The 24,277-nt window shown below is 43.1% G+C and overlaps 1 protein-coding gene across 12 annotated transcripts in view; it reads left to right on the top strand.

Moving 5' to 3' along the window:
- The first annotated feature begins 940 nt into the window (after positions 1–940).
- TTC12 (tetratricopeptide repeat domain 12) overlaps positions 941–24,277 on the top strand; it is a 48,753-nt gene continuing 25,416 nt past the window's right edge. For 3 of the 12 annotated variants that reach the window (XM_073808200.1, XM_073808201.1, XM_073808204.1), the window contains exons 1-9: positions 980–998; positions 2,916–2,988; positions 3,273–4,233; positions 9,020–9,183; positions 9,748–9,769; positions 10,426–10,503; positions 11,333–11,454; positions 15,777–15,836; positions 20,122–20,193. In XM_073808200.1, coding sequence (XP_073664301.1) covers positions 3,792–4,233; positions 9,020–9,183; positions 9,748–9,769; positions 10,426–10,503; positions 11,333–11,454; positions 15,777–15,836; positions 20,122–20,193 — 960 coding nt within the window. In that variant the 5' untranslated portion in view covers positions 980–998; positions 2,916–2,988; positions 3,273–3,791. Of the gene's footprint in view, positions 999–2,915; positions 2,989–3,272; positions 4,234–9,019; positions 9,184–9,744; positions 9,770–10,425; positions 10,504–11,133; positions 11,199–11,332; positions 11,455–15,776; positions 15,837–20,121; positions 20,194–20,325; positions 23,863–24,277 lie in introns of those variants that run through there. The other 9 variants (XM_033862053.2, XM_019941883.3, XM_073808203.1 and 6 more) reach the window with 9 other exon arrangements.

The following is a 24,277-nucleotide window of genomic DNA, read 5'->3' as shown; positions in this document are numbered from 1 at the left end:
TTGAATATTATTCTGGGTTTGTCTGTGTGTTTGGATGAGAGTAACATTTGAATCCATAGCCTGAGTAAAGCAGATCTCTCTCCCCACTGTGGGTGGGCCTCATCCGATCAGGTGAAGGCCTGAATAGAATGCTTTCTCTCTGCCTGACTGTAGTAGCAGGAACATTGGTCTTCTCCTGCTTTTGCACTCAGACTTGGACTGGAATTTACACCATCGTCAGCTCTCCTGGTTCTCAGGCCCTTGGACTTGGACTGGAACTCACACTATTGGCTCCTTGGGTCTCCAGCTTGCCAGCTGCAGCTGGTGCACTTCTCAGCCTCCATAATCATGTGAGCCAACTCCTTACAATAAATCAATCTCTCTCTCTCTCTCTCTCTCTCTCTCTCTCCGTGAATGTGTCCATTGTCTCATTCTGCTCTAAATGCTATGATTCCCTGGATAATAACCATCACTTACCCCTACTGACTAGGTGCCTGGCACCCTAACCGTAAATCTTATGAGAAAGTACCATTTCTCCATTTTTTATATAAAGGACAACTCTGAAGATCAGAGAAATCACATAATTCTCCTCTCCGAAGGTCTCGCGTATACTAATAAGTAAAATCGGATTCACACCCAAGCCTGCCTCTCCCAAGTACGCTGCAGACCTTCCCTCTTCCGGGCCAGGGATATTAAGCTAATGCAAGCGACACACCCTCCAACCCCAGAAAACGAAGAAGCCAAAACCTGGCGCTGATTTAGGGATCAGCGCAGGTCACTCGGGCTTCTTTTGCTCCCCCCAGCTTCCCCGGTCCCCAGCGGGCTTCCCCGGTCCCCAGTGGGCTTCCCACGCTCCAGCTCGGCCTTGAACTTGGCTGCCCGCTCCGGAACTAGAACGCAGGGCGCGTCGGAGCACGGGGCCAAGTCAGCCCCTGGCCTTTGGCGCCGCCCCTCCTCAGCCTAGGTCGGTCACCGCCCGCCCACAACCGCCATTTCCTGTCCAGCTCTGGGCGCGTCAGGTCAGTGCAGCGGGGTGGCCCGGGGTGTGCCCTGGTGCTGGTCCTGATCTGGCCGTCAGAGCCAAGCAGAGGACGCTGGTTTGGGCCCCGGTGGATGGGACGGTATCAGCTGAGGGCCGCGGGGACCTCCACGGCGGGCACTCAGCCGATGGACGCTCTGGAGCGGTTGCCCGGGCAACGGTGCCGCCGGCCCCGCCCCTCTGCGCCGGCCGGGGAGGGGGCGTTTGGGGCGAGCGGGTCTTCTGGCTCCAGGCGGGGCGCAGGCTCCTTCCCGGTGAAGTGGATACCGTCGGACGCCTTGGGCATCACCGTGCCCTGGCCTTCTCGTCCCGTCGTGGGTTCGCTGCCCGGGCATGGCGCGCCCTTAGACCCTGGCCTGGGAGCAGAGGGCTTGGCGCCTGCCGGCGGGAGTTCTGAGCCTGCCTTCTGCCTCTCCTAACCTTGGGCAAGTCAACTCACTTGACTAGGCCTCAGTTCCATGGTAGCCTGAATTGTTAAGAGCTGGAAAGAAACCTAGCGATCATTTAGTTAAGCCAGAGGTCCCCAGCCCTGTTTTATAGATAAGGATGTCTTGCAGTAACCACTCATTGCCAACCTGGTGCTTTAAATTAATCCCCAGATAGCCCTCTGTTTTTTAAAATTTATTTATTTATTTATTTTTGGCTGTGTTGGGTCTTCGTTTCTGTGCGAGGGCTTTCTCCAGTTGTGGCAAAAGGGGGCCGCTCTCCATCGCGGTGCGCGGGCCTCTTACTATCGCGGCCTCTCTTGTTGCGGAGCACAAGCTCCAGACGCGCAAGCTCAGTAATTGTGGCTCAGGGGCCCAGTTGTTCCGCGGCATGTGGGATCCTCCCAGACCAGGGCTCAAACCCGCGTCCCCTGTATTCGCAGGCAGATTCTCAACCACTGCGCCACCAGGGAAGCCCCAGCCCTCTGTTTGTATTATAGTTTCCATAGAACGAATGAGGCCTCTGAGGGTCAGAGAGGTTGTGACTTTAGCTGAGGTAGCACAGCTTATAACTGGTGGAGTCTCAGAGAGATCAAATAACTCACAGCGTGTTCCTGGCAGATTTCAAATTTCCAGTTAAAGGTGCCTTATTTGGCTACACTGTTATTAAACCTAGCTGTAAATCAGAATCACCTGGAGAGTGTTTAAAACTGTACATTCCAGGGTACTCTCTCAGGCTTACTAACTGAGGGGCTCTGGGCTAAGGCTGAAGAATCTTATGCTAAACCAGATTTTGGATGATTCTTATGGTCTGTGGGTGGACCTTTGAAAACCACTGGCTGTAGCATGAGGCCTTTCACTCAAAAACAACAGAGTGGTGATCCAGCTAAAGTACTTGGAGAGGAGAAGAGAGGCTGGCGTGCAGGGCTGTCAAGTTCGAATCCCTCCATGCAATTTGTAGCTTCTCTTCATTCCTCAGAAATAAGCCAGAGGCTGGTATTTTAGATAGTTTGGACATTTAGATGTAAATTGTCCCATTTTTGGTTACCTGTCACACAGCCAGGTCCAAAGCTTCTGGCTGGGCCAGCCTGTCATGATCAAAGTCAAGCGTTAGTGCCCTCCTCCATCTCTGGTGGCCTGTCAACTGCTCTCCACCTGGCCGCCTTCAAGCCGGGTCCCTGACTCACAGCAGCTGATGTTGGCTTTGTAGGGACATTTTGCAGAGCACTTTCCCCATTGGAGGGAGGCTGGCAGCTTTCCAGAAATATCACCACATATAATGAGGGTCCCTTGGCCTTAACAGCAGTCAGAGTGTAATAGATCACCCTGCTTGTTATTCATGACTTTTATAAACACAAATCCATCTTGAAAATAATTACCTGGCTCTTAGTTTTAGAAGGCTAATCAGTCTGACAAATTCTGTTTAGAGTTTTATTATTATTAATTTTCATCATTTATGCTGCCTCCCTCAGGGATTCTGGTTCACAATGGCTGACTATCAAGAGGAAGACTTGCAGAAATTTCTTAAAAATGTAGATGAAATCAGTAAGTACCAGTAAATCATATACTAATTAAATTTTACTTTAGGGAGGTGGAGAGGTTAAAGAGAGATGATTACTCTAAGTTAGTTCATGGGTTGCCTGACAGGTTTATGACTCTTAAGGAAAAAAATGTTCTTGAGATTAAACAGAAGGGGTATTGAGAAGCAAGTAATATTGGAGCCTGGGGGTAATATTTTTTGGCTGTTAATTGGTATCAGAGAAGCTGCTAACATTCTGATTGAATTCAGGCTGACAGCTCTTCCTTGTATTTTCTCCCCTTCTGTGTAGAATCAGGTCAAAAGGAACTTCTATTTCCCCATCACCAATGAGCCTACTGTTCCCTTGGAGAAGATCACTCAGAAGCCCCACTGATCGGTCTGAAATCCCTCTTGTTTTAGGGGAGAGCCGTTCCTGGTTTTGAGCTGCAGAGGCAAAGTCAGAAGGCTTTCTCTCAGGGTCCATCACATTACACAGATGGCTGCTGGCTGTCATACTCCTGTCTCTCTTCCTCTAGGCAGGAAGACCCTTCCCCAACTTAGACAGGTGGGATCTCAAAGGATATACTCTGACCACACAGATCACACACAGGAGATTCCAAAGCACTCAGTCCCTGCTCAGACTTCAGGGAGCTTGTTTGAGGATAGAGACAAGAAAACCAGCAGTGAAACAACCCTTACATATCAAATAGAAATATATTGAAGTTGCTGCTTCTCACAGGCTGTATGGGTCCAAAGAATAAAATGGTTTTAAAAATAGTTCAGGCAACTTCATAGATGGTACATCCTTAGGGTGTTCTTTGGGTTTGTCATGGGCTTCTTCTCCTTGGCCCATCCCCCAAATGTTGTTCTGGCCTGGCCCACTGCTCGCCTTTCTCTTCAGGTGATCGAGCCCAAGCACGTGGTTTTAGCTACCACCCTTGTGATGACCCCACATCTCAATTGCTACCAGCCACTTTTTTTTTTTTTTTTTTTTTTTGCGGTACGCGGGCCTCCCACTGCTGTGGCCTCTCCCGCTGAGGAGTACAGGCTCCGGACGCGCAGGCTCAGCGGTCGTGGCTCACGGGCCCAGCCGCTCCGCGGCACGTGGGATCTTCCGGGGCACGAACCCGTGTTCCCGGCATCGGCAGACGGACTCTCAACCACTGCGCCACCAGGGAAGCCCACCAACCACTTTTTTTCAGCCTCAGCCTCTATGCCAACTGTCACACCCATTGTATCCCTCAAGCACCATGAACTTAATAAGTCCGAAGGTTAGTTGATCATCTCTTTCTCTGTCCCCTCCCAGTGCCAAATAAAACCTTCTTCTCCTACTCTCCCATTCGTTCTAGTCTCACTTGGTGGCACTGCTGTCCCCAGATTTACAAGTCACATTGGCCTCCTCTCACCTCTCAGCCCTTAATTTAATCAGCCCTCAGGTTTGCCTTCTCCCTCCAGCTCCCACCTCTCCAACCTCCCTTTGTTCTGGTTCTCTTATCCAGACGATTTCAACAACCCCCTGACTGTTTTTCCTAGCCTTCAGGCTTACACTCCCCACAGGGTAATGTATCTAAAATGCAAATCTGACCCAGCCACTTCTCTGCTTGCATTCTCCCCGCAGTCCCAATAAATTTCATGCTCTCATCAGGACCTAAGTCCTCCCGTGACCTAGGCCTTACCTCTCACCTCCCCCTACCTCACACTTGAGCTACAGACTGCTTCTGGTTCCCCACACACCCCCTGACCCTTCATCCTCTGCCTGCTGCCTTTGTCCTTCCCTCTGCCTCCCGGTCTTTCTTTACCTGGCTACCATTCATTTGTACCCCAAGTTCATTTCCATATCATTTATATCAGTGCCGTCTGATAGAGCATTCTGTGATGATAGAAATGTTCTGTAATCTGCACTGTCCACTGTGGTAACCAGTGACCACAAGTGGCTATCGAGGGTTTGAAATGTGGCTAGTGCTACTAAAGAAGTGAATTTCTCTATTTCGTTTATAAGTAATTTAAATTTATATAGCCACATGTGTATAGATTCTACACATTCATTTCTTGGGCTCTTGCTGTGTACTGAGCATTGCTAGACCCTGGAGAGTGCAGTAACAATGAATAAGAATTACTTTCCTTCATGGTACCTACAGTCTGGTGGGGAAAACAGATATTAAACAAGTAATTTCAAGGGTGATGTATGCTACAAAGAGAGATTGGTAAAATGCAAGAGACTCTAACTCAGATTAGGGAGTTGTCTGATGGGCTGCTGTAACAAAATATCACAGACTGGGGGGCTTAGGCAACAGAAATTAATTTTTGTCACAGTTCTGGAGATCAGAAGACCAAGATCAAGGTATTAGGTTTAGTTTCTCCTGAGCCCTCTCTCCCTGGCTTGTAGACAACCCCCTTCTTACTGTGTCCTCACATGGTCTTTTTTCTGTGTGTGCACATCCCTGGTGTTTCTTCCTCCTCTTATACGGACATCAATCCAATTGGTTTAGGGCCCCACCCTTATGACCTCATTTATCCTTCATGACCTCTTTAAAAGCCCTGTCTCCAAATACAGTCACACTGAGGGGATTAGGGCTCCAACACATGAATTGGGGCAGAGGGGCACAATTCAGCCCACAAATAAAGGCTTCCCTAAAGGATGAGATTTAAGCACAAATCTGAAGTCTGAGTAGGAGTTGGCCACTGGGGAGAGGGTAGGGGAGTATTCTAAATGGGGAGAAAGTACGTAGGAAAGATGGAAGTTAAGAGCAAGTGTGGTACTTTTGAGAAACGGAAAGATTAAAAAGCTCAGTATAGCTGGAGAGAATAGATCAAGGAGAGAAGGGTCCCATCTGAGTCCAGAAAGGCCAGGTCAGGAAAGACCTTGGAAGCCACAGTAAGGAATTCGTGTTTATCCTGAGAGCAATGGGAATCCTTTGGAGGGTTTACTCAGAGCAGAAACATGGTCAAATTTACACCTTAGAAAAGTCACTCTGGCAGTGGTACACTGGAGGGGAGAAGCAAACAGGTGCTGAGAGCCAGCTAGGAGGCTGTTACAGTGCTCCAGGGAGAAGAGACTGTGGCTGGAATGGACACAAGTAGACAGATTGGAGACATAATTCAGAACTTACTTGACAGGCTTTAGTGTTGATGGCTGTGAAGGTGGAGGGAGAACAAAGGCTTAAGGATGAGCCTGAGAGTCTTGATTGAATGACAAGTGGATGGTTGGACCATCTGCTGAGATAGGGGCATTTGAAGGAGGAACAGTCTGGGGAGAAAGAGGATAGGCAGATGAGTAAGGCATCCCAGTGAAGATGTTCAGAAGGCAGCTGGCTTTGTGAGTCTGAGCCTAAGCGAGAGAGAGTGGCTGGGGAGGTCAACTTAGGAGGCACTGGCATCTGCATGGTATTTGGAGCCGTAGGAGGGAACAGGAATTCCTGGGAAAGGTGTAGAAAAAGAGAAGAGGGCTCGGGCAGAGAGTCTACAGAGAAAAAGTCAAAAAAATCTATAAATAAATTATTAAAGAAGGAAATCGAGCAAGGTTTTTGGATACGAGATTAATGTATAAAATTCAGTTGCATTCTTATATACTTCCTATATACCAGCCGCACTTCATTTACAATACCAAAATAAATCCCTCAAAATATATGCAAGACCTTTATGGGGAAGGTTATAAAATTTAATTGAAAGAGCTCCCAGTGGTCAAAACTAGAACAATTTGAGCAAGAAAGCAAACAGTATTGCATTATAGCCCAAAGTATAAAATAAATATCCATGAGTCTATATGGATATAAATAAACGATGAATAGATAAATAAGTAAATAAATATGTAAGGCAAATCTCCCATACAGAAGAATCTCAAACAATTTATGTAGATATTCCTGCCTCTAGAAGGTAGAGCATAACTCTCCACCCCTGAAAGTGAGATACATTTACTGACTTGCTTCCAAAGAGTACAGCACAGGAAGAGAGGAGAAAAGGTAGCTTTAAGATAGAAAAAGCTGACAGACTCTTCCTTAGGTGGTCAAAGTTCACAGCATGATAAATCATATTGATAACGTGTACCCTTAATATGTGCTATGGTCTTCCTCCCCAAATCTTGAGAACCTCAGTCTGACTGTGACAGTAACATCAGGTAAACCCAAACTGAAAATTATTCTACAAAAAATACCTGACCAGTAATTCTCAAAGCTGTCAAGGAAAACAAGGAAGGTCTGAGAAATTGTCATGGCTCAGAGAATTATAAGGAGACATGACTAAATGTAATGTGATATCCTAGATGGTATCCTGGAATGGAAAAAGGATATTACAGAGAGATTAATGAAATTAGAATAAAGTTCAGAGTTTAGTGAATAAAAAATTTAATTAAAAGACATAAAATATCTAAATAAGTGGAGGCATATTTTATCATGGATGGGAAGACACGTTTGGTAAGGAAATCTGTTCTTCTCAAATTATTCTCTACATTCAACACAATTTAGATCAAAATCCCAAAAATGTTTTGTTTAGAGTTCAACAAGCTGATTCCAGAGTTCACACAGAAGAGCAAAGGGCCAAGAATTAATCCAGAAAATTTTGCAGGAAAATCAGAAGGTGGGATCTCCCTATCTGATGTTCAAGACTCATTATAAAGCTGTAGTAATTACGCACGGAAGGTTTGGTGCTGAAAAAGATGTCATCCAGTAGAATGGGATAAAGAGCCTAGAGCAGGTTCACGCATGTAACAGGGGTGGCACAACGCATCGGTGGCAAGGCAGGGACTCTTCAACAAATGGTGCTCGTGCCCTATGCGAAGTTAGCTCCAGGGGACTTCGCTGGTGGTCCAGTGGTTAAGACTCTGCACTTCCACTGCAGGGGGCACGGTTGCAATCCCTGGTCTGGGAATTAAGATCCCCCGTGCCAGGCGGTGTGGCAAAAAAAAAAAGTCAGCTCCAGGTGGATTAAATACCCTAATGAGAAAAACAGAACGTTAAAACATACAGAAGACATATAAGAGTATATTTGTAAACCTAATATACACAAAAGGCATAAAGCATAACGGGAAATATTGGTACATTTAACACATAGAAAATTTCTTCAACAAAAGCTTCCATAAAAACAGATAAAAAGACAAACCATACACAAGGAGATGTTCACAAATACATATCAGTCCAGAATATATAAAGAAATCATAATAAGAAAAAGACAAACAACCCAATAGAAAATTGGCCAAGGATAGGAGCAGGCAGTTGACATATAAGGAAATCCAAATGGCTTACAAACCAATGAAAAGATGGTGATCCCAATCATGTTCAGGAAAATGCAAATGAAAACATTGAGGAGATAAATGCATTATAGTGGCAACAACTTAAAAGTTTGACAAGCGTTAACTAGGATGTGGAGGCATGGGAACTCTTGTCACAGCTTATAGGAATAAACCTTGATACAGCTGTAACCTGAGCAATATGTCACGTGTGTGCATGGGGAAATATGTACACAGATATTCGATGCGTCATTTATTCACTAACAAAAAATTTAAAAACACCTGGATGTCCATCAATAAGAGAATGGATTACCTATGGTATATACAGTGATTAAAATAAATCAACTGCAACCATTAGTATCAAGAACAAATCTCTAAAGCATATTAGGAGAAAAAACTAGGTTGCAAAAGAATGCACGTTTTGTAAAAACCATTTATTTAAGATGTTTAAATACACAAATTCTCTAGTAGGTGAATAGGTTCTGGGGATCTAATATACAGCATGGTGACTATTGTTAACAGTACTGTACTATACACTTTAAAGTTGCTGAGAGAGTAGATCTCAAATGTGCTCACCACACACACAAAAAAATTATATGAGGATATGGGTGTGTTAACTAACCTTGGTGTGGGAATCATTTCTCAGTGTATACGTGTATCAAATCACCATGTTGTACACCTTAAACTTACACAGTGTCATGTGCTAATTGTATCTCGGTAAAGCTGGAGAAATAAAAGTCCTTCCCCATGAAATTTTCTACACCACCTTTTAAGTGAATGGAGTCTTTCTTTTTGAAGACCTTGCTTGAATGATTCACCTCTGATTTCTCCTCTAGCCAATTTAATTCAGGAGATGAATTCTGATGACCCAGTCGTACAAGAGAAAGCTGTTCTCGAGACAGAAAAGAGACTGAAGTTTACAGAGGAGGACCAAGAGGAGGACGAGTGCAGGACCACCGTGAACAAGACCATGATCAGTCCTCCACAAGCTCCCACAAAGGTGTCCTTTCCCTATGGTGGAGTTATCTAAGTAGACAGAGTGAGAAGGTCTGCATAAAGCAGAGGAAGTAGTGGTTTAATCTCAACTGCCTGGTGAGGCTGAACTAGCCTTTTGATTTTTAGACTCACTTAGATTTATTTTCCACAAGGAAGTATAAACTCTGATTTCTTTTCTTGATCTTTCTGGGTCATCCTTAAACAACCCTTTGGGTTTGTTTTAATGAAAATTTGGCCTCTCTACCCACTGAGCTTGTGACCATTTTTAAGCCGCTAAGTAATATATTCTACTAACTCATATTTCCAGCTCATACAGCCACAGCGGCGGTCCCATGACCTGCTCGCCCTTGTTTCTGCAGATGCAGCCCCATAACAATTGTGCCCATAACTAGATCTCCTGATTTACAGCAAGCCCCCTGAATTTTGAGCCTTTCAGTATCGATGGTTAAAGGAAATGACCCTACTCCCCACTTGTAATTGATCTGCCTTCTTGCTTCATAGATGTATAAATGAGGGAGTGGTTTTTGAAATTTGTGTCTTTGTTTTTATGATAACCTGTGCCCTGCAGAATACAGATGAAATAAACACAGGTAAGTACAGCATCTCTCTTTCCAATGTGTATTATTCCTTTAGGATCAGTGTTTATTGATTGTAGCTTCCAGACCCTTAAATTATAGCCTCTGGGCTTACAAACAACCCATGAACAAAAACCTACTGATCATTCAACTCTGTTACTAGTAGTCAGAGGGGACAGTACTCAGAGGGTTTTTCCTACGTTCTCCTGGCCAGTCTTTTGTAAACTGAATTCAGTTATTCTGTTTCATCCAATTTACGCTTAGCTGCTTAAAGGGATCCAGAGAGTTTCTCAGTTGCTCAGCTCAGAAGCTCATTATGCTAAGTGGAACAAAAGAGTCTGTCTTCAAAGAAAAACTCTTTTAAAAGAGGCATAATTCAAATTTGAAGCACAGACATAGTCACCGTGTATAATAATACATCACACAGATTACCATTTACTGTCAAATTAAGAAAATGTCATTTTAGTTGTCTCCAAATCGGTGTGTGTGTGTGTGTGTGTGTGTGTGTGTGTGTGTGTGTGCGCGCGCGCGCGTGTACATGTGCCTACATGTGAATGCATGAAAAGTGTGGCTCTAAAACTCTAAAGTAGCTTTTTTCTGAATTTGAGCTAAAGAACTGATTATAGTGTTTGGATTTTTCTTTTTAATATTTGAAATTACGCTGTTGTCAGAGGCCTTCTTGGCATCTGTGGAGAAGGATGCAAAAGAACGTGCCAAAAGAAGAAGGGAAAACAAAGTCTTAGCAGATGGTAATTGTCAGTCTTTTCACTTTTCAATAGCCAGGGTGCTTTGTGCTAGAAAGAGCAAGGAAGTCTCTATGCTAATGTCTGAGGACATCAAGATTCCCAGTGGGTGGGTCCATGATGGGCCTGAGGCAGTGGGACGTGGCCAGGCAGAAACTAGTCTGTTTCCTGTTCCCACAGGAGCAAGCAGGGAGTCAGACACAGCCCTGAGTCAGCCTCCACAGTCAGACCTTTCTAAAGCACATGGATGGATGTAGCAGCACTAAGTGATGCCTGGAACCTAGGGAGGGATGGGAGTGAGGTACTACTGTCCAGCCTGAGGCACAGATGAAGGAATGAAAAAGAAAAATGAAACAAGCAAACAAAGCTGGGAGAAGGGAGAGGGGAAATAAAGGAAAAGAAAGAACTGGGGTTGTGTGTGTGGTGAGGAAGATACACATGACAGAGGAATGCTTTCAGCACTTATTTTATACCACTCAGTGGTGTGTGTGCTGCGGATCTGAACGATTCCGTATTTGCTAGAAAATTCGTTGTTTGAATCCCTTTATGAGACGTTTGAATGTGTAGACTTGCCCTTTGTGGCAAGTTTGGGGTGTTCTGAGCCCTGAGGCAGAGACCTTTACTTGTTCTGAGAAGCTGCTTAGAAGACTTCGGGTCGATTGAGAGAACAGAAACCGACCTGGAATTATCTGCAGAGCGAAGTAAGTGACAGGCCCCCTTTGGATGCATGGAAGCTCTGACCTTCGAAGTAGAGTTGGAAAATCAGGACAGTGAAGTCTGAAAGAATTTTCCAGTGTGTGGGGAGAGCTCACCTGTGTAACTTCTATTCTCACAGCCCTAAAAGAAAAGGGGAATGAAGCATTTGTCAAAGGTGATTATGAAACAGCCATCCTGTGCTACAGTGAGGGTTTGGAGAAGCTGAAGGACATGAAAGTACTGTACACCAACCGAGCCCAGGTGAGTGATCCAGGGATGTGTCCACGGGCTTTCCTCAGGGAACAGTAGCCACTAACCTTGTGAAAGCAGAGAAAGATGAGCCCAGACGGCGCCAGTGTTGTGCTCGTAACCGTGTAACGGCGCCAGTTGTGCTCGTAACTGTGTAACGGCTGGCTCTGGCCGGGTTGGGGGTGGGGGCTGATTTGTGTGGAGCATTTGCCAATTTCCATGGTGTAGATACTTACACTGTGGTTCAATCTCAAGCTACCAGCTTGGAATCATTGAAGGAGAGCTTGGGAACAGCTACACATAATCAGTTCTCTCCATAGTAGAAGTCAGCTCCAGCACATCACTGATGGTACCCAGGCACTTTTCCTCGTGTATAGACAAGAAATCTAATGGAATGAGACAGTCTATGAGACCTTGGAATTCTGCCACCACTGAAGTTGTTCAGCTTCTTTTTTTGATGCCAGTCTACGCTCCTAAGGGTTACTCTCCTGTTAATTTCTTACCCATCGTTTCAATCCCTCCTTGATTAAGCTTCTGTGACTGGGGTATACTGGAGAGCTAATGGGCCTAGAGCCAATTTCTCAGAAATTTTGAGTTTCTGAAGTCCCTCATACCTCCGTTTTATATCACAGACGAGCTCAGATTCCTGGAACACCAGGTAAAAACCATCACCCAGATGTTTATTATCTACTACTTAATGAAGGGCAAAATTAATAGTTCTCAGTTGAAACAAAAATGTCACCTGTGACCTTATCTTTGAAAACTACTTGAATTTGTGTACGGAAGAGCTCTCTGCTGCTCAGGCCTGAAAAATTGGCAGATTCGTGGACATGATTATCCAATGATCAGGATATGTCAGCAGGACCTGGGTGAGATGGACTTGACACCATGTCATTTACAAGAGGGAGAGATTCATCAGCTCCAATTTCTATAACTCAAGATTAAGAAGATCCTGCTGTGGTATGTTGAGGAAGAGTGCAAGAAACAGGACGTTAGCAGTCCAGAAAGTCTGGGCAGTGACAGTGATTTAATGATAAATAAATCCAAGCACAACATAAGCTCATTAGTTCAGCAGTTTGGATAAATCGGACTCGAGTTGAGGTGTCATTTACCTAGTCCCATTTGTGGAGAAAAATTGTAATAAAGAAGAGAATCAGTAAATAAAATGGCCAGAGGTTGATTTTGCCATGTACTTCTTATCCCCCTAACAAGATTATAAACTTTTTGAAGGTAAAAACTGCCATGTACTTTTCCCCCTAATGCTTTACTTATAAGAGATGTTCAATAAATCCTTGTTAAGTTACATAACACTGGGTGGAGGCATAATAAGTCCATTTAAGGGAATGGAGTTTCTGTTGACACATCAAAAGGAACATTTAAATGCAAACAATTAATAGAATAATCACAGTTCCTTTTTATTTATCACCAAATTTGGTCTCCAGAACATTTACCTACTGATGCTTATTCAGTCTTGTTACTCTGAAGTTATTTGAAAGCTGTAAAATTGAATTGCCTTTAAAATGTTATATAATTCAGACTTATACTAATTCAGATGGTCTATACCCTGATTCATCTAAATTAGTTACATTTTTACTGTACTCAAGTTTAGGCAGCACTTTGATTAGTTCTGGAGAATCACATTAAGAATGACTGTGGATAAAAATAAGTAAATGCAATGAAAAGCTTTGGGAAGGCAATTCCTCCCACTTTTCCCAAAGAGAAAGCTTATTCAGAGACAAATAAATGCAAAATGTGCTGCCTGGTGTTAAGAATCATTTGAACCGTTGACTATTTTTAAAATGCCTCCCTGTTTGCACGCAGTGCTAGAAAACACTTAATAAGGACCCTGTGAACTGAGAGTCGCTGCTTGCTGGAGAGAAAACCTACCCTTTCATCGCCGTGTTTTTCTCCTGGAGCTAATGTTATGATCAATAAATTGCTGGTGTAATTTAGATAAATCAAGAGTTTAACTGCCATTTGGAAAAGTCATTCTTTTTAAAATGTGGAAAAACAAAAGAGAACAGGGAATTTATAGGGTGTTGGGTCCAAGCTTTAAAAAAAGAAAAAGAAAGAAAAGTGAAAGGCTCTGTAGAAAAATTATTGAAGCCCATATAGAATTTTTCAGAGTCTGTATCCTGAATAACAGTGTCGTGAAATTATGACTACGGTTGTCTAGAAGGATGTTCGTTTCTTCCTCACATCCTCTGACTTTCTAATGAAACCCCACACCCAGAGGAAAGGGTGGTGCTTTATAGAACAGAGGGCTCAAAGAGGCGTTGCCTTCAATTAGTACTGAAGCCCTGTTAATGAAAGCACTGCATGGCAGCTTCCTATGTATTGGTGCGAAGAGCTGCCCGGCAGAAATCCCACTAGCTGGCTATTGCCTGCTCTCTCCTCACTTTGGTTGAATGCTTAGATTTCTCATGAATTATAACACTAACCTCATATTTGGCCTGTCCATGTAAATATCTCATCAGATTTATTGTTCAGAGTGTCACAGTGCCCTGGTACAGTTTTGATCATGGGCAAACCTCCATGGGGTATTGGGTCTATTGTTGGTGACCGATGGGACCCTGGTGCCTGGTTTTCCTTTCTTCCAACAGGGTGATCATTGCTGCTTCTTAGGGAACTTTCCAAAAGAAGAGCCCTTAAAGTCTACTTTGTGCAACTTGATAAGAATTTATTAAGCACCTTTCATGTCCAGTAATTAAATACAGAGGGTATAGTAGCCATGGTGCTTGCTGTTAAATGACTTCATTTGTTTATAGATCACACCTCTTTGAAACTATAAATGAACTAGATTCTTAATTCGGTTTAGTTTGAGTGGCTCACAGAATTCTGAGTTAATTCTTGATTTTCAAGATTTTCCCCAATTCTAGGAGATCCCGGAAGAGAGCCCCAAGGCATTTGAGACCGAGGGCTCCTGGGGGTGGTCTGACTCTTAAATGTCAGCTCATTTCCTATTTCTCTTCCTGCTTGCTGCACTCATGAGGAAAGAAGGGGAACTTTTTCTTAAGCGTATTTCCATAACAGCTTTATTGAGATACAATTGATATAACCTACAATCACCCATTGAAAATGTACAATTCAGTGGTTTTTGGTGTATGCAACCAAATAGGCTGTGTGCAACCCTCGCCCACAGCCAATTTTAGAACAGTTTCATCATCCCCCAGAGAAGCCCGTACCCTTTAAGCAGTCGCTCCCCAGTCCTCCCCCCTCCCCCACCCCAGCCCTAGGCCACCACTAATCTACTTTCTGTCTCTATACATCTGCCTATTCAGGACTTTTCATATAAATGACATCATACAATGTTTATCCTTCCACTTAACAGTGTTTCCGGGGTCCCTCCATGTTGTAGATGCGTCAGCACTTCATTCCTGTTTATTGCCAAATGATATTTCATTGCCTAGATCTACCACATTTTGGCTATCCATTCAAAAATTGATGGACATTTGAGTCATTTCTGCTTTTTGGCTCTTATAAATAATTCTGCTATGAACACTGGTGTGCAGCGTTTTGCGTGGACATATGTTTATAGTCCTCTTGGCTATCTACCCAGGAGTGAAATTGCTGGATCCTATGGTACCTCTGTGTTTTACCTTTCCAGGAAATGTCAGACTGTCTTTCCAAATCGCTGCACCATTTCACATTCCCACCAGCAGTGTATGAGTGTTCTGATTTCCTGCATTCTCACCAACACTTGTTATTACCTGTCTCTTTGATTCCCTTCCTCATCTGGCTTCCTTCTGGAACATTGACAGCAGGGTAGCCTCCAGAAGCTAGCTCTTCCTTTGTAGGGGTGGTCAGTGCGCTGGGTACTGTCTGTTTGCCCCTCCACATCCTCCTCTGCCCTGCTCTGTGCCCTGGGGGATTGACCTCTGCGGACTGCCCTCTTGGCTTCCCAACTTTCTAACTGCCATTTGGGTTCAGCCAACGAGATGAGAAAGAAGGAGGAAAGTGAACTGCGGCTTTATTCTCCCAGCTTCTGCTCTACCAAAGGTCTCAGCTCCTGTCAAGCAGCGCTCTTCACAAAGCGACCCTCTCCCATTTTGTTCATTGCTCCTCCCTCTGCCTCTTCAGGTCTGGCAGTGGTGATGGCTATCCACTGCTGGTCTCCCTCCACCCTGCCCTCACCCTGTGAATAGTCCCTTTATTAAACTCTCCCCGGTTACCCCTTGTGAGTGGCATCTGTTTCCTGCTGGGACCCTGACTGGTACAGGTAGGGACGAGTTACTTCTCATCACCACTCTCCTGCCCGACTACTCTTTCTGTGTTGACGGAAGACTGCCGGCTACAGAGCTGTGTATGAATAGCAGCTGTTTGTGTCCTTACAGGCTTATATCAAACTTGGGGACTACCAGAAGGCACTGGTGGATTGTGACTGGGCTCTAAAGGTAAGAAGATTGTTTCCTCTTCCACGTGATGGAGCTGGGCTTGCTGGGGCCAGATGTCTCAGTCCTGAAGTGAATAGAGGGGAGCTGCCAGTGTATTATGGCAGGAAAGGGTGTAGGCTCTGCAGTCAGAGTCTCAGTTTCCTCATCTGTAAAATGGGAACGAATAGAATTGTCGTGAGGGCTATGATAACGCACTCGGTGCCTTGCCCGTGGGAAGTACTCTGGAGAAGCTGCTGTTAATATTGGTTTTTCAGGGTTTTCTCACAATGGCTCACCCTTCACTGTTGTGTTATCAGGTGCTTTGCTCCACGTGGTAGTGGAGACGCCGCCTTCTCTTTCCAGAGCTGACCTCGGGGGCTTCTTTCCACAGTGTTGCCATTCTTCCTCATCAGTTTGGGCTTTTCCTCTCCGGTTCTGATAATTTGGAAATGTATCATAGCACCCCCTCTTTGTAGAGGAATAATCAAAAGAAAGAGTTCCTGTCGTTCAGCTTGGATACTAGTCAGGCCTCAGGCTGATAGCCTAATACTGTGCATGGTATTTCCTCTGAAACCTGACAGAATAGATAATCAAAGGTGGAGAGAAGGAAGGACTGTTGGTAGAAATATTAGAAGGGTTTTAAAAGAGAAATGTCATGATCACTTCATAGGAACATTATTTCAGATGACTAAATATTTAAATAACCCTTAATCCACATTCCCCCAAGTTACTCTGTCACAGGGGCTTAACTAAATAACCAAAAACAGTGCTTCTCAGCCTTCCTTGCTGAAGTGCTAACAGAATAAACATGAGCCCCTGGAGGGTCTAGAAGCAGAGAGCATGAAATTTCTTTTTAGACACATGTTTTATCTTAAAAATCCTTGCAAATTTTGCATTGCATGCCATAAGATGTTATCTATTTGTCTTAATATAGCCATGTTATTTTAAATAATTTATAATCAAGTAAAGTTGAAATGCCGGGAGAACGTGCCAGGTTTATCCTGTGGCATAGCTTCCCCTGGTCCAGCACTGCCTACCCCAGCTTAGTGAGCGTGGCCCCCAGACAAGAGCACATCGCAACAGCAGCACATTGGCCACACCTGCTTCCTCACTTTTTATTGAAAGGGTATGCAAGAAAACAGGGGAATTCGAAGCTCACCTTTACTAACAACGGTTTATAAAACACGAGCATCCCACCAAAATGGATATCTGGAGTGCCTGATTTCTTTACCCCCTAGAAGATACGGTGTGGGGGACACCTTGTCCCATTGCATCGTGACAGTCTTTAAGTGATGAGAACTGCCCCAGACTGGCGCCATTAGGTTCTCCACAGCTCCAGTGGAGATCCATTAGCCTGCTTTGTCACCTTATATGATCATGACTTTTTTCTACTATCATCTGTAAGAGAAGAAAGGCAAGGGCGTTTTTCTCTGATGTTTCAGCAAAAGCTGCCGTTCGCTGCACGCTGGCTGTGAGCTGTCTCATTGGAGCCTCACAGCCTTCTTTTCTGTTCTGGTCAATTCCACAGTTATCCTCATCTTTCTGACAAGGAAACAGAGCCTCAGAGATTAACTAAGTAAACTGTGTGGGATCACATAGCTAACGTTGGCCTAACTGTAGGCTGGTGCCCTGAATTGTTGACTATAAACAGCTTCTCCACAGAATCCAGGAAACCCCATCATCCCTGGGTGTGGCTTTCATTCCTTCTGTGGCAGAAACAAGATCTCCTTGTGGGGCTTCCAGGAGCATCTTTTCTGATCTGAAAAGGACCAAAGAGGTAGTCACAGCCTCGTGCTGATTCAGGATGACACACTGGCCCATTCCCAAATGTTCACTGAAGCACGATGTTATTAATGGTGAAACTGAGGCAAAGCAGGCCCAGCACAGCTGACATTAAAAAGTGCTGACACCCAGCGGCCAGCCTTGTTAAACGCCCAGCAAGGCTCCCGTTGAAGACGATTGGGTAAACACTTGGAGGGATGGGAAAAAAATGTATAAGGAATTCTAAAAACTGACAATCATTGGCTCTACGTCGAAGCTGTGAATTAAAAGAAAAAGTTTCACTCCTTTTAAACATTAGCAGTGAATGTCAGCGGCACTCCATTATTCGTAGTATTAGTACTTTCATGCCGGTTTAATATTTTTGACACTTGTGAATTGGCAGAGACAAGCCCATGTGATGACATTTCAAGACTGATCTTCCTAGTCAGGGAAGATAAGGCAGCGAAGCTGGTTTTAATTAGGATAAGAATCATTTCTTTCTTGGCAGAACTCTTCCTGCACAATAAACTGCACCTTCCTCTGAAGGCAGGATTCCTTTTGAGGGGACCTGGGGTTCAACTGAGAGAATCCTGGTGAGGGTTGGTACCTCATCGAAGGAGAAAGGGCCTATTAGTGAGAAAATCCATTAGTGGCCCTTTGTGTTAGTGTCTGAGTAAATGTAGTCACGATGCACCCCTCGCGATGGCACAGTGGGACGTGGACACGATCTGGGGCTCCTTTTCCCCTGTTGGAACCCTGCCGCCCTGCCAGTGAAGGTGCTGTGAACAGGTGGCTTCTGCGAGCTGCGGTGCCAGAGTTTCCGTTCCCTTTGACAGTTCCCTTCCTGCTTCCTCAGTTCCATCCTCTGTGAGTTCTCCAGGGTTCACTCCACAGCTCCCTGCCTTTCTTCCTCCTACAGTTTCTCCCTCAAAGCTCTCGTCTCCTCTGTCAACTGTCATTCTTGCAAATGGCTCTCACATCTGTATTTCAGCTGCCCCCCACCCCGCAGGTCTCCATGTGATTGTCTTTGCATCCTCTGAAACACAGTATGTCTTTGTTAGACTGTATGTCTTCAGAGTGGATTTCCTTCTACTCAACTGCTATAGCACTTTTCTGAGGGAGATCTGGTGTAATTTTTAAGCCTTTGGGTCCTGGAGTCAAATGGCTAGATTTTAATCCCAGCTCTTCCACTTAGTTATCTATGTGACCTTGAACCTCTCCAACCCCTAGTTTCCTCATATGTGAAATGGGGTTAATAATTATCCCTACTTCATAGAGTTGTTACAAAGTTTACATGAGGTAATTCATGTGAACCATATGGTCAGGACTGAACAATAACGCACTAATATTATTACCGTCATTCACTTAGCAACGAATCAGGAAACGATATTCATGAAAATGCATCTATAAAGGCCTCTCCAAATATAACAATTATTGTTACCCCTTCTATTATTCTTTAGCTTTTCTTTAAATTTTCCTTTTTGCCCTGAGATGGATTGCTTTTGCTGTAACTGCAACAACAGCAGCTAATCCTCTATTACCTGGTACCACAGTGTTTTACACACATTCCCTCCTCACAGTAGCCCAAGAGAGACACTATTATGATCTCCACTTTGCAGATGAGGAAAATGAGCCTCAGAAAAGCTGGGTGGCCTGGCCAGCATGCCACTTCTGGTGAGAGGCAGACAGGGCTTCACCCAGGACTTTCTAGACGCCTGAGCTTGGACCCTTAACCTCTTTACACCTATACCCCTGATGGCATCCAACCAAGCACAATGCTTGGCACATAAAAGGGATTCAATGAATTAACTGGATGCTTTAAATTATAGTTTATGTCTTTGTGCCACATCATTCCCTCTGGAGTTATAATAATTTGAAGCAGGCAGGTGCAGGGCCCCCCTGTGCAAGCGATATTGTTTCAGCCATAAGTTTCATAAGTTTTGAAGGGGGCATCCCTCCTGATCGTAAGTGATAGGAACGCAAGTTCTTAGTCTATATGTCATGGTTTATTTCAAGGAAGGAACATAAATATATAATAGTAACCTCAGCTGTTTACCCAGCGTAAATTTTCCTCCCTTTTAATAAACCAGTGGTTCTCAAACTTGGTTGCACATTTATATCACCTGGAGAGTTTAAAAAATTATTGATGCCTGGGTCCTACCCACTAGTATAATTTAATTGATGTGAGTTTCAGCTGGGCCATCAGGACTTCCACAAGCACCTGGGTGATTCTAGTGTTCAGCCAAGGTCAAGAGCTCTTCCGAACTAAAGGTTTCTGGTTTGTGTCCTAGTTGTCTCATTAGATGGAAATGAAAACTGGCAAGTATCGTGAATTAATTCAATAGAGAGCTTACTTGTGCATCCAGGCTCCTTGCAGGCATCAATTAGTTTGGTTACAGATGCACAGAAAAGTCTTAATTGTCAACTCTGGTGGCTGTCCTGAGAATCAAAGCACTGCCCTATCCCTATTAGCTGGGCGGTTGGGGGAGGGGCTGATAATTTCAAATCTTCCAGAACATCTGATCAGTGATTCTCTGTTATGCAGTGTGATGAAAAATGCACAAAAGCATACTTCCACATGGGAAAAGCCCACCTGGCCCTAAAGAACTACAGTGTGGTAAGTGCTAGAGGAACCTTAAGTGGCATGTTTGATCTCGGAGCAGTGCTTCAGATTGTCTCAGAGAAGAACCACATTCCTCCAAGTTGATGAGATATTAATCCACTTCTTAGTATTTTCCAGGGTAAATCTTAAGATCTCAGAGCTGGGAAGGATGTTGAGTGTCATCTGATAATAGCCCCACCTGCTGTAGAAATCTCTTCTGCAGTATCTTCTACCAGTGTCCGTCCAGTCCCGGGATGAGCATCTCTGGAGAGAAAAGACATAAGCAAAAAGATGAAAAAACAAAATTCACTTGTAATCTCATCTCCTGAAAGTAACCATACAGAGAGATATACACACTAAGATATTGGATATTGTTAATAGCAGCTTTATTGAGATATAATTCACGTATCAAACAATTCCCCTACTGGAAAGTATACAATTCAGTGGTTTTTAGTGTATTCACAGAGTTGCACAACCATCACCACAATCAGCTTTAGAACATTTTTGTCACTTTGTCAAAAACACCTATACCCATTAGCAGTCACTCCCCTCCCCTCCACCCCGCCCTCAACCCTAGACAACTACTGATCTACTTCTGTCTCTATACATTCGCCTATTTTAGACCATTCATATAAATAGAATTATACAATAAGTGGTCTTTAGTGACTGGCTTCATTCACTTAGCATAGTGTTTGCAAGTTTCATCCATGTTGTAGTATGTACAGTACTTTTTTTTTTTATTGCTGAACAATATTCTATTGTATGGATATACCACATGTTATTTATCCATTTGTCAGTTGACGAACATTCAAGTTGTTTCCACTTTTGGTTATTATGAACATCCATGTACAAGTTTTTGTGTGGACACATGTTTACAGTCCACTTGGCTATACACCTAGGAGTGGAACTGCTGAGTCGTGATAACTCTATGTTTAACCTTTGGAAGAACTTCCGTCTTGTTTTCCAAAGTGGCTGCTCCATTTGACATTCCTGCCAGTAGTGTATGGTTCCAGTTTCTCCACATCGTGAACAATACTGGTTATTTATTTTTCTTTTCTGTTATACCCATCCTGATGAGTATGAAGTGGTATTTCATAATTTTGACTTGCATTTCTCTGATGGCTAATAATGTTGAGCATCTTTTCATGTGCTTATTGGCCATTTGTGTATCTTCTTAGGAGAAATGTCTTTTCAGATCCTTTGTCCATTAGGTTATTTGTCTTTTTATATTGAGTATAAATATATTCAATATAATATAAATTGAATATTTATATAAATATTCAATATAAAGTAATAAATATTATATATAGTAATATAATATTCAATATAAATTCCCTTATCAAATAAATGATTTGAAAATATTTTCTCCCATTCTCTGCCATTCTCTGTGTTGTCTTTTCACATCATAGCACAAAAGTTTTTAATTTTGATGAAGTCTAAATTACCTATTTTTTTCTTTGGTCGCTTGTGCTTTTGATATCAAATCTAAGAAACCGTTGCCTAATCCAAGATGTAAGAGTTTTATGGCTTTAGCTCTTTCATTAGATGTCTGATCCACTTTGAGTTAATTTTTGTATATAGTGTGAGGAAGGGATCCAGCTTCATTCTTTCGCATGTGGATAACCAGTTGTCCCAGCACCATTTGTTGAGAAGACTGTCTTGTCTCCCACTGAATGATTTTGGCACCCTTGTCAAAGATCAATTGATCATAAATGCATAGGTTTATTTCTGGACTCTCAATTTTATTCCATTTGTTTATGTCTACTCTTATACCTATGCCACATTGTCTTGATTCTTACAGCTTTAGTAAATTTTGAAATTGGGAAGTGTGAGTCTTCTAACTTTGTTCTGCTTTTTCAAGATTGTTTTAGCTATTCTGGGTTACTGGAATTACCATACAGATTTCAGGATCTGCTTTGTCAATTTCTGCAAAGAAGCCAGGTGGAATTTTTTTTAATTGAAGTATAGTCAATTTACAATGTTGTGTTAGTTTCAGGTGTACAGCTAAGTGATTCAGTTATACATATATATATACCTATTTTTTCAGATTCTTTTCCCTTATAGGTTGTTACAAAATATTGAATAGTTCCCTGTGCTATACAGTAGGTCCTTTTTGGTTATCCATTTTATATATAGTAGTGAGTATATGTTAATCCCAAACTCCTAATGTATCCCTCTTCCCCCTTTTCCCTTTGGTAACCATAAGTTTGTTTTCTGTGTCTTTGGATCTATTTCTGTTTTGTATATAAGTTCATTTGTATCATTTTTTTTAGATTTTACATATAAGCAATATCATATGTAATTTGTCTTTCTCTGTCTGGCTTACTTCACTTAGTATGATAATCTCTAGGTCCATCCATGTTGCTGCAAATGGAATTATTTCATTCTTTTTATGGCTGAGTAATATAAATAATAAATGCTGGAGAGGGTGTGGAGAAAAAAGGAACTGTCCTACACTGTTGGATGTAAATTGGACAACAGTATGTTAAAAAAACTAAAAAAAGAGCTCCTTAAAAAAACTAAAAATAGAGCTACCATATGATCCAGCAATCCCACTCCTAGGTATATATCCAGAGAAAACTCTAATTCAAAAAGATACATGCACCCCATTGTTCATTGCAGCACTATTTACCATAGCCAAGACATGGAAGCAACCTAAATGTCCATTGACAGACGAATGGATAAAGAAGATGTGGTACATTTATACAATGGAATATCACTCAGCCAGATGGAATTTTGATGGAGATTGCATTGCATCTGTAGATCAACCTGGGGATTATTGCCATCTTAACAATATTAAGGCTTCCAGTCCATGAACATGAGATGTCTTTCCATTTACAAGATATATTATTTTTAAAAAGAAATTGCCCCCGTTGTACATTTTAAAAAATTATTCTTTGTTGGATTTTACTTCTAAAAGTCATACAGACTTATTGTAATAAGGTCAAATAATAGAGAAGTAAAAAGGAAAATATTAATCTCCCCCCTCCACCAAGTTCCATTTACTTATTCATTCATTCAGTTAATTAATTCACTCAGCACATATTTAATGCATGTGTCTATGTTCCAAGCACTGTCCTAGGCAACAGGAATACAGTAGCAAACAAGACAAAATCCTTGACTTAAGGGAACTCACATTCTTGTAGTAGGGGCGACTTGTCCCAAGATAGAAGCCAAATAAGTAGATGTGTAGTATGTTAGGTAGCAATAAGTGTTACTGAGAAAACTAAATCAGGAAGTGGTGAAGGTGAGATTGGTTTTACAGAGAGTGGTCGGGGAGGGCTTCTCTGGAGGAAGGGAAGGAGTGAAGTGAGCAAGCCATGTGGATATATTATACAGTGGAAGAGTGGTCCAGATAGAGGGCTAGCTAGAATGGAGTGAGCAAGGAGGGGAGTGAGAGGAGATGAGGTGAGCAGGTTGGGGGGGATACGTGGGGGACTGATCCCCTAGGGCCCTACAGGTTTTTGGAAGGACACTGGCTTTTATTTTGAGTGAGCTGGGAGCCATCAGAGGGTTTTGAGTAAAGGAGAGAAATGATCTGACTCATGTTTTAAAGGATCACTCTGCTGTATTGAGAATATATCTTGACATGTAAGAAGAGAGAACCAGTCAGAAGGCTATTGCAACAAATTATCCAAGTGAGAGATGATGATGGCTTGGACCACGTTGGTGATGATGAAGGTGGTGAGAAGTGCTGGGGTTCTGCTTATATACTGACAGTGAAGCCAACAAGAATTGCTGAAAGATTAGAGCTAGGGTTAAAAAGAAGTTGGATACAGGGTTACTCTCTTAGACCTTTTGGGCTGCTATAACGTAATACCATAGATCGGGTGGTTTATACAACAAAGGTTTATTTCTCCCAGTTCTGGAGGCTAGGAAATCCAAGATCAAGGTGCCAGCAAATTCAGTGTCTGGTGAGGACCTGCTTCCTAGTTCATAGACAGCCAGCAGGGGTGAGGGAGCTCTCTTGGGTCTCTTTAATAGAGCACTAATCAACTCATGAGGGCTCTACCCTCATGACTTAATCACCTCCCAAAGTCCCCACCTCCAGATACATCACGTTGGGGGTTAGCTTTCAACATCTGAATTTTGGGGGGAT

This window comes from Tursiops truncatus, chromosome 8 (genome assembly GCF_011762595.2).
Source record: "Tursiops truncatus isolate mTurTru1 chromosome 8, mTurTru1.mat.Y, whole genome shotgun sequence".
Classification (NCBI taxonomy): domain Eukaryota; kingdom Metazoa; phylum Chordata; class Mammalia; order Artiodactyla; family Delphinidae; genus Tursiops; species Tursiops truncatus.
Note: the sequence above shows the minus strand (reverse complement) of the source record. Positions and strands in the feature narration are given on the sequence as shown.